The sequence below is a fragment of the Oncorhynchus mykiss genome, chromosome 27, assembly GCF_057628025.1.
Source record: "Oncorhynchus mykiss isolate SJ-2025 chromosome 27, ASM5762802v1, whole genome shotgun sequence".
NCBI lineage: Eukaryota > Metazoa > Chordata > Actinopteri > Salmoniformes > Salmonidae > Oncorhynchus > Oncorhynchus mykiss.
Window position 1 is genome coordinate 43,568,406 of NC_143048.1, and position 12,108 is coordinate 43,580,513.

The 12,108-nt window shown below is 40.9% G+C and overlaps 2 protein-coding genes across 2 annotated transcripts; both read left to right on the forward strand.

The window, feature by feature from the left end:
- The first annotated feature begins 241 nt into the window (after positions 1-241).
- On the forward strand, positions 242-3,709 carry LOC110508060 (P2Y purinoceptor 12). Its single transcript, XM_021588510.3, has 3 exons — positions 242-490; positions 852-1,111; positions 1,230-3,709. The coding sequence occupies exons 2-3, from the start codon at positions 860-862 to the stop codon at positions 2,058-2,060; spliced, it is 1,083 nt and encodes a 360-aa protein (XP_021444185.2). The 5' UTR covers positions 242-490; positions 852-859; the 3' UTR covers positions 2,061-3,709.
- Positions 3,367-10,869, forward strand: LOC110508061 (P2Y purinoceptor 14). Its single transcript, XM_090224077.1, has 2 exons — positions 3,367-3,478; positions 6,808-10,869. The coding sequence occupies exons 1-2, from the start codon at positions 3,457-3,459 to the stop codon at positions 7,854-7,856; spliced, it is 1,071 nt and encodes a 356-aa protein (XP_090080203.1). The 5' UTR covers positions 3,367-3,456; the 3' UTR covers positions 7,857-10,869.
- The last annotated feature ends 1,239 nt before the right edge of the window (positions 10,870-12,108 follow it).

Sequence of the window (12,108 nt, forward strand, 5' to 3'; positions counted from 1 at the left end):
AGTCCATGCCCCGACGAATTGACACTGTTCTGAGGGCAAAAACAGGGGGGGGGGGTGCAACTCAACAAGTGTTCTTAATGTTTTGTCCACTCAGTGTACTGTGTATTAACACACACACATCAGCTGATGGCCAGATTGTGCAACAGGATAACATTCATGAGAGGGTGTTGTGGACTGCAGGATCCTAGGGGGGACCAGACTGTCTTTCCTCTGAATGGCATGACCGGAAACAAAAGCAGAAGGGAGAGAGAGAGAGAGAGAGAGAGAGAGAGAGAGAGAGGAGAGAGAACATCTCCACACATTTTGTCACTTTGCTCTAGTGTCAGATCAGATTGACAGTGATTTAAAGAGAGAGAGAGAAGGGTATTTTCATGCATTTCTCTGTCTTGAAGAGCCCAAACCCCTGCATTCCAAGATAGAGAAGAAGTCACGGTCCTCCAGGATCCTCTATCAGGACCCATCAGTCTCAACCTCCCCCTGGCCTACTCAGGTGGGTTCACTTAGACACATCAAACAGGCTTACACCCAAAACAAAATAGAATAAGATATTACAACTTGTGTAATTTTGATTGTTAAAAATGTTAAGTTTTGTTAATTGTAAAAAAAAAAATGTATCCTGGCTGTACGTGGTTCCAAAGTTCGTCTGCAGTCCATTTTGTGAGTGTATTCATCATCATTTTTTAAATTCAATTGAATAATGTATTCTGAATATCCAAACAAGTTGTTTTGTATGGGAGGGCAGCTATATTATCTCTAAGCCAGTCATCATTACAGTAAGTAATGGATGAAATTAGGAAGTATACAGTACTGTACAACTTTCACCTTTTTTCATTTTGCTTCATACGTCACAGCCCTAGATATGGACAGCACAACAGGATTCGCCCGGACCCCTGTCAATCACAACCACACCAACAGCAGCTGTTCCCGTGACAACGTGCTGAAGACTGTGGTGTTTCCTGTTCTCTACTCCCTCCTCTTCCTGTTGGGCCTGTCCCTCAACGGCCTGGCAGTGTGGGTGTTCTTCAGCATCCCCAGCCGCTCCCACTTCATCATCTACCTCAAGAACATTGTGGTGGCCGACGTCCTCATGACCCTCACCTTCCCCTTCAAGGTGCAGTTACAATTATAATAATCATAATATTAATAAAAGTTATAATATTGATAACTATGAAAAAAGTATGAAAAAACAGCAATTAAATTACTGACTTTATTAATGTATTTTGCTGTAGGTGCTGTCTGACTCCAACATGGCGTCCGTGGGTCTGCGTGTCTTCGTCTGTCGTGTCTCCTCTGTGCTCTTCTATCTCACCATGTACATCAGCATCCTCTTCTTTGGCCTCATCAGCATCGACCGCTGCAGGAAGACCCTCCAGCCCTTCAAGGGGACCAACGCGGCTCGTCTGTCCCACAGGAAACTGCTCTCTGGGGTTATCTGGTGCTCCCTGCTGGCCCTCTCCTTGCCCAACATGGTCCTGACCAGCCGCAGCCCCACCTCAGTCTACTTCAAGTGCAGTGATCTGAAGACGGCGGCTGGGCTGCATTGGCATGAGGTGGTCAACCACGTGTGCCAGGTCATCTTCTGGGGCAACCTGGTGACGGTGATAGTGTGTTATGCCCTCATCACCAAAGAGCTGTACAGTTCCTACGCCCGCGCCAACGCTTACTGTGCTGGTGGAGCCAGCAGAGCTGGTACTGGTAAAGGACAGCGCCAGCCCCAGAGAAAGACTGTGAGTTCAAACGTCTTCCTGGTGCTGGCTGTGTTCTTTGTGTGCTTCGTGCCGTTCCATTTCTCCCGCGTGCCGTACACCATGAGCCAGACGCGGGGACGCATGTTTGACTGTAACCTCAAGCTGTTCTTCTTCCAATTAAAGGAGAGTACACTCTGGCTGTCCTCCCTCAACTCCCTCCTGGACCCTCTCATCTACTTCTTCCTCTGTAAGTCCTTCAGGACCACCCTGTTCAAGACGCTCCGTCTCCCACCTGGGACCTGTAGCTGGCTCACTGGGAGAGGGCCGGACCCCAACACAGGCAGTACCCCTCTGGGAGACTCCTCTGCTTGACTGTAGCGAACTAAAGCTCTCTTCTGAAGGACTTCCATGTATTGTGGTCTGATGAATGTTTCACAGAGGATCATACTGCCCTCTACTGTAAGGCTGACGGAAACATCAACTGTGTGTTGATTGTAGCTCTGTCTGGGCAATGGAAAGAGTAGAGTAGGAAACTCTGCACAGACCAGTGATAATTACAATAATATGCAAACCAGTCTGTAACACCAGTCTGTAACACCAGTCTGTAACATTTTGTAGAATGTCATAACCCCCTCTAAATAACCTCATGCCAAAGGAAATCACCTAATCACCATGTCTGTCTCATAACAGCTTAGTTCCCCATACCGGCATTCTGCTTTGACCTCGTTCTTTTTTAGGCTTCAGGAACTGAAATAAGAGATATGTAATTATGTGTAACCATGGCACAGCACGTATGCCTATAATGGACAGCAAAACGTCCTGTACTACATAAACTTGTGAAATCTAAATATTTTTTTCTCTCCCATTCGTTGATCCATGTCTTTAACCATTCTTCAACAAAACAATATGATACTGAGGGAAAAATCCCCTGATTTCTCGGATGCATTGAAAGCCAGATGTGCTGTATGTTTAGACAGACAGTATACAACCTTTTAACAGATGGCCTAAGGGCAGGTGGGAGGGAGGCTGCTACTTACTGCTGTACAGTGACCACAGAGGAACCTAGAAAAACAAGCTGTGAGTGGCCGAAGGCTTTCCGTGGAAGTAGCAAGATGTGAAACAACACCAGTAAAAACCACACTGCGAAAGACAGCTGAAAGTTAACGTGAAAACAATAGTTCATGTGAAAGAAATGGTGTGTGTGCATGAGAGAGAGAAACATGGGATCAACACGTCTGATCTTTTAAATAATAATTAGTTCCAGGATAGAAAATGTAAAAAAAACACCAACCTCCCTGTGAAAATATAACAAACATACAGAAACTCCCTAACCTGCCGAATCCAGGTCACTGGTAGGGGAAATACCATCTGCATGGGCAGATGCTAACAGCAGCAGTTCCATCAGTCCCATCATATGGCTCAGGTGGTAGAACATGGCTCTTGCAATGCCAAAATTGTGGGTTTGATTCCTGGGTCACCCACACACAAAATATATGCATGCATGACTGTCAGTAACTTTGGATAAAATCATCTGCTAAATTGCATGATATTGTTATATTATAAGAAGTTTGACAAACAAGGGTGGCTTTTTTTTCAGTTGTGGTCAAAAAGCCAAAGATATTGATAACTAACCCTGTGCGTGAGCTCTTATTTTACCACTTCCCCATCTTCAGGAAGTGTATTAGGTGACGTAACAAACGCAGGCCCAATACATCGCAGTAACATATCTCACACGAAAGACATCGTAGTGACTTTCCTCCATGATAAGATGGTTTTTCTCAACTTCACCGGTGAGTTTCCTTATTTATTTATAATAACACATCATAGACATTTTTTTCTTAAATAATATTGTTCGTAAATATCCCAAATCTGACAAAAGGTTGCCTTTGACACAGAAAGAATAAGCTGTGAATTTTTTTGAGAAATGTTTATTGTGAACTTTATGAATCACAATCATTAGACTTTTATGCTTTCAATTGTATTTTGCAATAACAATAAACTATTAATTCACACAATGAAAATGAACCACATCGTGGTGTCAAATGTATGTTTTAATTTTAAAAAACATTAAAGGGGAAATCTGTGTTTGGTATATACATTTTCTGACTTTTTGAAGGAATACTTTAGGATTTTGGGTCCATGCAACTTATTATGTGACTTGTTTTCTACAACAAAGCGGTTGAATATTTGTTGACTCAAGACATTCCAGCTTTTCATTTTTAAATTATTTTTACAGTGGAGATCAAGTTTATAAAATGCCTGGCTGGGCAGATGAGACAATGGATTGCGCAGTGAGATGGAACAGATTAAATAGGCATTTCAACATCATAGATTTAGGCGGTGGTAACTTGTTGAATGGACACCGGCAGGAATGCGGTTTTAACCAATCAGCATCCATGATTAGACCCACCCATTGTATAACCTCCAATATTCTATATGGACAACTTGTCATGCTATTTTGAGTGCTATACCGTTTGGTTTGAAGTGGCTTAGAAAATGTAGCCCCTACCACTCCCATTGTTTCACTAGCAGAGATGCTGTCGGTGGGGTAAGTACATAAAGAAAACAAAGCCATATTTTGGACTCTCACGATCACTTTTTGAAGTGAATTGAATTGGCTATTTCTTAATACAAATGAAGTATATTTCAAAATATTGTGTACTGCCTCTAAAACATTTTACTGTAGATTCGTGGTAGTCTTAAACAAATCCACTTTGAAACAAAAGTCTACACCTCACACACATGAGGCTTAAAGAAAAGAAGACACCTGTACCAGGTCAGATATCGAGTTGAGATGTATCACATTTTGAGTTTGCACAGAAGACTGAAATATAATAAAACAGTTTGACATAGAAACACCAGATTTTTGTTTTTATAATTTTGAGTAATTATGAAAAATATGAATAACATTCCACCCATGAGGGTGCTTTTGGTCATTGACAGCAGGAAAGGGCTACATGGCAGTCATTTTTACCACAAAAATATGACAAGATTCTGTTCAAAACTCAAAACTGTACAAAACTACATTTCATTTGATAGAATATGCAAATTAATCCATACGTGTCTATTGACACTTGTGAAGTCAATCTAAGTAATGAAACATTTAAAAAAAAACTAGGATAGGTTACTGTTTGTACTGTAAAATAGTGTAACAGAACTACAATAAACACAGCGAGAAACTATAATAGAGATGAGATGTGAGTTTCCATGGGAAACTAAGATAGTTACTCTCTGTACTGTCAAATAGTGTAACAGAAACTATTGCCACCCAGCAACTTTGTGAAAAAAAGTTGAGGGTTTTGGTCGACAAAACTAGCACCATAATACTGGTAGACCAAACTGAGTATCGCCCAGGTTGGTGCGCTGTCACAACTAAGACAAACCCTCAGCGCTGCAATACTGATAGAAAAAACTGGGTATCGCCCAGGTTGGTACACTGTCACAAGCAATACAAACAAGGAAAGAACCCAAAGGAGATGGCACAAGCCAAAACCGAATGGAGGGACAGCAGAGCACCCTGATGGAGAGGCTAACTGCTCCAAGCTATTGAATAGCAGCCGGTACACTTCTGATAGAGTCTTTTGATAGAGGCTGACTAGCTAGCTGCTCCAAGCTATTGAATAGCAGCCGGTACACTTCTGATATAGTCTTTTGATAGAGAGACTGACTAGCTAGCTGCTCCAAGCTATTGAATAGCAGCCGGTACACTTCTGATATAGTCTTTTGATAGAGAGACTGACTAGCTAGCTGCTCCAAGCTATTGAAGAGCAGCTGGTACACTTCTGATAGAGTCTTCTGATAGAGAGGCTAACTAGCTAGCTGCTCCAAGCTATTGAATAGCAGCCGGTACACTTCTGCTCTTATACACTCTAACGTAGCGCTCTTACCATTCCTCTCTGGAATGAACTGAGAAAAGGAAGAGGTGGATGTAGTATGTCAGCAACTACAGTATTTAATTACGGGGGTCAGCCGCAGTCTCAGCACTACCTGGTACACGGGACTAATCTGAAATTCCTCAGAATATAGTGATCAGATCTAGTGCAAAATGACTGTTTTTTTTGCATGGGCTGCATCTCAATCCACCATATCCATCTATGTCTGTAGGGTCCAAACCTTTTGGACTACAAACCCCTCTGTGGAAAGAGGAGGCTCTCTTGAACACGATGGTATTCTCCTTTTTTCTCTATATCCCCCACAAGTGTCATGGGACTCATCTGAAGGTAACCCATACAAATTAATGTAAGTATGGATATATATATAGATATTAAACCTTCATGTGAAGGTAACCCATACAAATGAATGGGAGTATGGAGATATATATAGATATTAAACCTTCATCTGAAGCCAACCCATACAAATTAATGGGAGTATGGAGATATATATAGATATTAAACCTTCATCTAAAGGTAACCCATACAAATGAATGGGAGTATGGAGATATTTCTTATACCTCCAAAATATAGGACAGCGACTTCAAAACCTTATTTCTTATGATAAATTTGTTTACTGTCTTTTGTGCGTCTTTTCTGAATGTGTAATTCGATGCGTGGGCTATAATAGTAAAGGCCAAATATTTGATCAAATCACTTTTCAATATATTTTTTTTATACCTAAAGGCATCCTAAAATTCAAAAACAAATAGCTAAATGATCCATGGTATGACCATCTTAAAACAATTCCACATGTTAGCTTAGTAACATATGGAATTGAGGTTAACGGTCATTTTGGTCAAATTTTATTTCAGTTAACATTAATTGCATGTGTAAATATGTTTTGATAAGAAATCAGTTTATATTTTGCTATGATTGTTGCTTTTCCAATAGTTTCTTCTTGGGGTCAAAATGGTAGGTTGAGGGTTAATTTATTGATAGATAGACATTATCCATTGAACATGCCAACTAGGACTAGGTTTAAACTTGTCTCTGGGAAACCAGACGGTAATGTTTTGAAGACACTAAGCACATGATCCATTTATATTCTTAAATTGTATTCTTCAAGAAGCAATAGCTACATATCATTTATTCAAAATTCCTAAAATTGATGTACCAATGCAGATTTCCCCTTTAATCTAGAAATTAATTATTATTTTAATAATTTTTCTTCCTAACCTCATTTGCAGATTCCTCAAAACTAGTAGCCACAATGGCATCACATTCCCCTCCAAAGGACTGTGGCTTTAATGAAGATACCTTAAATATGGCTATATCAAGTCTCTACTTCCTGTTGTTCATCCCGGCCCTCATCATCAATGGGGTAGCAGTCTGGGTCTGCATGCAACTTCGTTCAAAGTCCACCTTCATGGTGTATCTGAAGAACCTTCTGGCCGCTGACCTTCTCATGACCCTGACCATCCCTGTCAAAGCAGCCAATATCCTGCCCAGCACTCCACTGACTCTGAAGGCCTTTGCCTGTCGCTACTCTGATGTTCTTTTTTACCTCTGTATGTACATGAGCATCATTCTGTTGGGCCTCATCAGTCTGGACCGCTTCTTCAAGATCGTCAGGCCCTGTGGCAGGTTGTTGGGTCAGAACATTGTCTTCGGCAAAGTGCTGGCTGCTTCCATCTGGGTGGTGCTGTTGTCCACTGCTGTCATTCCAACCATGATCCTGACCAATCAGGATCCCACAAACAAGACTAAACTATTCTGTATGGCAATGAAGAGCAATGCAGGACAATATTTCCACAGTGGCGTGGTCAAATTAAACAACGCAATCTTCTGGGTGGTGTGTGTTCTTATTTGCTTCTGCTACATGTGCATAGCAAGGAAGGTTTTTCAATCATACAGGAAATCAGGAAGCAGCAATGACGAAGGGAGGCATAAGACCAAAGTGCGTGTGTTTTTGGTTCTGGTGGTTTTCCTGACGTGTTTCGGACCCTACCACGCCATACGGCTCCCCTACACCTTGCTTCAGGTTACCTCAACAACCAGCTGCACTAAGGTCACCTTACAGATCTCTAAGGAGTTCACCTTGTGGATGTCAGCCACGAACGTCTGTCTGGACCCTCTCATCTACTTCTTCCTCTGTAAGCCCTTCAGGATCACCCTGTTCAAGACGCTCCGTCTCCCACCTGGGACCTGTAGCTGGCTCACTGGGAGAGGACCCAACACAATAGAGGATCAGACCCCAACACAGGAGGGAGACTCCTGTGCCTGTACAGAAAATTAAAACTCTTTGGAAATATCTACTTCATGTTGTAAGATGTTCTGTTTGACAGAGTATAATACTGCTACCTGGTGGAGGGTAAACTATCCAAAGAGTTATACTAGAAAGGAATCCACCAGGTGTAATGTACTATCCTACTCTTTATATTAGAAATGCTACGTTACAGCCTTATTCTAAAACAGAATAACTACATTTTTACCCTCATAAATCTACACACAATACCCAATAATGGAGGGCCGTACAGGCCCCATTTAACATCGGTGTGGTTGTAGTGGAGCGAGATTCTTGGTGTCCACATCACCAACAAACTGTCATGGTCCAAACATCCCAAGACAGTCGTGAAGAGGGTACTACAACGCCTTTTCGGCGTTGGGTACTCAGATCCTCAAAAAGTTATACAGCTGCACCATCGAGAGCATCCTGACCGGTTGCATCACCGCCTGGTATGGCAACTACCCGGCATCTGACCGTAAGGCGCTACAGAGGGTAGTAAGTACGGCCCAGTACATCACTGGGACCAAGCTTCCTGCCATCCAAGACCTTTATAATAGGTGGGGTCAGAGGAAGGCCCTAAAATGTGTAAAAGACTCCAGTTACCCCACGGCAAGTAGTACCGGAGTGCCAAGTCTGGGTCCAAAAAGGCTCCTTAACAGCTTCTACCCCCAAGCCATAACACTGCTGAATGGCCACCAGGACTATTTACATTGATACCGCCCATCCTCCATTTGTTTTTACACTGCTGCTACTCGCTGTTTATCATCTATGCATAGTCACTTTACCCCTACCTACATGTACAAATTATCTCAACAAACCTCTACCCCCTCATATTGACTTGATACCGGAAGCCCCTGTATATAGCCTCGTTATTGCTATTTTAATGTGTTACTTTTTATTTTATTTTATATTTTTTACTTTAGTTTATTTAGTAAATGTTTCCTTAACTCTATTTATTGAACTGCACTGTTGGATAGGGCCTGTAAGTAACATGTCACTGTAAGGTCTACACCTGTTGTATTCGGCGCATGTGATAAATAATATTTGTTTTGATTTGATTTGATTTATTTGGAATGACAAAGCAAAAACAGGAATGACAAAGCAAAAACACATTTTTGGATGGTTTGCTAAAAACAGACATACCTTATTTACATAACAATTCAGACCCTTTGCTATGAGACTCTAAATTGAGCTCAGGTGAAACCTGTTTCCATTGATCATCCTTGAGATGTTTCTACAACTTGATTGGAGTCCACCTGTGGTAAATTCAACTGATTGGACATGATTTGGAAAGGCACACACCTGTCTATATAAGGTCCCACAGTTGACTGTGCATGTCAGAGCAAAAACCAAGCCATGAGGTCAAAGGAATTGTCCGTAGAGCGCCGAGACAGGATTTTGTCAAGGCACAGATCTGGGAAAGGGTACCAAAACATTTCTGCAGCATTGAAGGTCCCCAAGAACACAGTGGAAGAAGTTTGGAACCACCAAGAATCTTCCGAGCAGCAGGGACTGGAAGACTAGTCAGGATAGAGGGAAAGATGAATGGAGCAAAGTACAGAGAGATATTTGATGAAAACCTGCTCCAGAGTGTTCAGGACCTCAGACTGGGGCGACGGTTCACCTTCCAACAGGACAACAACCCTAAGCACACATTCAAGACAACACAGGAGTCTCTGAATGTCCTTGAGTGGCCCGGCCAGAACCCCGACTTGAACCCGATCTAACATCTCTGGAGAGACCTGAAAATAGCTGTGCAGCAACACTCCCCATCCAACCTGACAGAACTTGAGAGAATCTGCAGAGAAGAATGGGAGAAACTCCCCAAATACATGTGTGCCAAGCTTGTAGCGTCATACCCAAGAAGATTCGAGGCTGTAATCGCTGTCACAGGTGCTTCAAGAAAGTTCTGAGTAAAGGGTCTGAATACGTACATGTAAATGTAAATGTATATTTCATGTTTTTCTTTTACCTCTTTTTGCTTTGTCATTATGGGGTATTGTGAAGTCATTATGAGGTATTGTGATGTCATTATGGGGTATTGTGAAGTCATTATGAGGTATTGTGAAGTCATTATGAGGTATTGTGATGTCATTATGGGGTATTGTGAAGTCATTATGAGGTATTGTGAAGTCATTATGAGGTATTGTGATGTCATTGTGGGGTGTTGTGAAGTCATTATGAGGTAATGTGAAGTCATTATGGGGTATTGTGAAGTCATTATGGGGTATTGTGATGTCATTATGGAGTATTGTGAAGTCATTATGAGGTATTATGATTTCATTATGGGGTATTATGAAGTCATTATGAGGTATTGTGAAGTCATTGTGGGGTATTGTGATTTCATTATGGGGTATTGTGAAGTCATTATGAGGTATTGTGAAGTCATTATGGGGTATTGTGAAGTCATTATGAGGTATTGTGATTTCCTTATGGGGTAGTATTAAGTCATTATGAGGTATTGTGAAGTCATTGTGGGCTATTGTGAAGTCATTATGGGGTATTGTGAAGTCATTATGGGGTATTGTGAAGTCATTATGGGATATTGTGATGTCATTATGGGGTATTGTGAAGGTTGATGAGAGGAAAAAAGTATTTAATCAATTTTAGAATAAGGTTTTAACGTAACAAAATGTGGAAAAAGTATATTAGTATATTGAAAATGAATCCACTGGGTGTGATGTACTACTGAAGTCCACATATTTACATTGAGAAGAGACAGAATACATCTTGTTTTTATGATGTTTGTAAAGATGATTGCAGTGATGATTATGTTTTTGTTTGCATAAACTACCAATGCATGTTTGGACAGTAGGCCGCAGGGACTGAATGTGTGCGCATTAGGCTAACTATTAGCTTTCTGGTGTTTTCCATATTGTATTACTATGGTGTGTTTATGTGTGTTTGTTGAAATCACAAAATGAATTTCCATGTAAATGGACAAGTAAAGTATACTTCATATCATGTACTATTTAAATTACATACCAAAAAAATGAATAAAGTGGTCCTATTAGGTTTCAGATATATTTCTGGTTGTCAGGTTAATCTACAGTATGTCAAAACAAGACTATATTGTGTAAAATAATGTTGGGTAAATTATACATTGCATTAGAGAGTCACAATAACATTACAACCTGTTCTCGCTGTTGCTTTAGTGTCACTCTATTTCCCTGGATTTCCCTGGATTTGCATCTGTCTGAACATGTAGAGCCTTCTTGGGTAATTCAAGACGTGAGTCTCATGTACACTGGCGTTGTGGCAGAGTTCCACACCACAGTACTGTTCCGTCTGATCACTGATTCTCTTCAGGTAGGTGAGCACATCGTTAGTTCACTTGCCTCTTCTTATCCTGCTCTGTTTTATGCATTGCTTGATCAAGGTACACTTCAAATAAATTATAATGGGTTTATAAGTATAGTTCATAAATGGTTATTTATTTGTTTATTGATTCTATAGTAGCTAAATATGTAATGAAGAGTTGTAAAACATTCATGATTCTTTGCCTTACACAGATTTGTGGGTTGTCTTCTCTTGTTGTCTCAAGAGATTTCTATTCACAGAGAAAAAAAAGGTTTTATGTACATACAGGTCTATAAGCTAATGCTAACAAAATACAGGGATAGAGGTGGGAATAGTTCAGTGATATAGATACAAGTCTATAAGCTAATTTTTTTTTATTTATTTCACCTTTATTTAACCAGATAGGCTAGTTCAGAACAAGTCCTCATTTACAACTGTGACCTGGCCAAAATAAAGCAAAGCAGTGCACAAACAACAACACAGAGTTACACATGGAATAAACAAGCGTACAGTCAATAACACAATAGAAAAAAAAGAAAGTCTATATACAGTGTGTGCAAATGGCATGAGGAGGTAAGGCAATAAATAGACCATACTAGCGAAGTAATTACAATTTAGCAATCATGAGCAGATGATGATGTGCAAGTAGAAATACTGGTGTGCAAAAGAGCAGAAAAGTAAATAAAAACAGTATAGGGATGAGGTAGTTAGATTGGGCGGGCTATTTACAGATGGGCTATGTACAGCTGCAGCGATCGGTTAGCTGCTCAGAAAGCTGATGCTTAAAGTTAGTATGGGAAATTTAAGTCTCCAGCTTAAGCGATTTCTGCAATTCGTTCCAGTCATTGGCAGCAGAGAACTGGAAGGAAAGGCGGCCAAATGAGGTGTTGGCTTTGGGGATGACCAGTGAGATATACGTACATGCTGGAGCGCGTGCTATGGGTGGGTGTTGTTATCGTGA

What these genes read in the sequence shown, in the direction of transcription:
- LOC110508060 (XM_021588510.3), top strand. Translation starts at nt 860, where the DNA reads ATGGACAGCACAACAGGATTCGCCCGGACCCCTGTCAATCACAACCAC. An exon ending in CCCTCACCTTCCCCTTCAAG is followed by an intron (nt 1,112 to 1,229) that starts GTGCAGTTACAA and finishes ATTTTGCTGTAG; the next exon opens with GTGCTGTCTGACTCCAACAT.
- LOC110508061 (XM_090224077.1), top strand. Translation starts at nt 3,457, where the DNA reads ATGGTTTTTCTCAACTTCACCG. An exon ending in GGTTTTTCTCAACTTCACCG is followed by an intron (nt 3,479 to 6,807) that starts GTGAGTTTCCTT and finishes CCTCATTTGCAG; the next exon opens with ATTCCTCAAAACTAGTAGCC.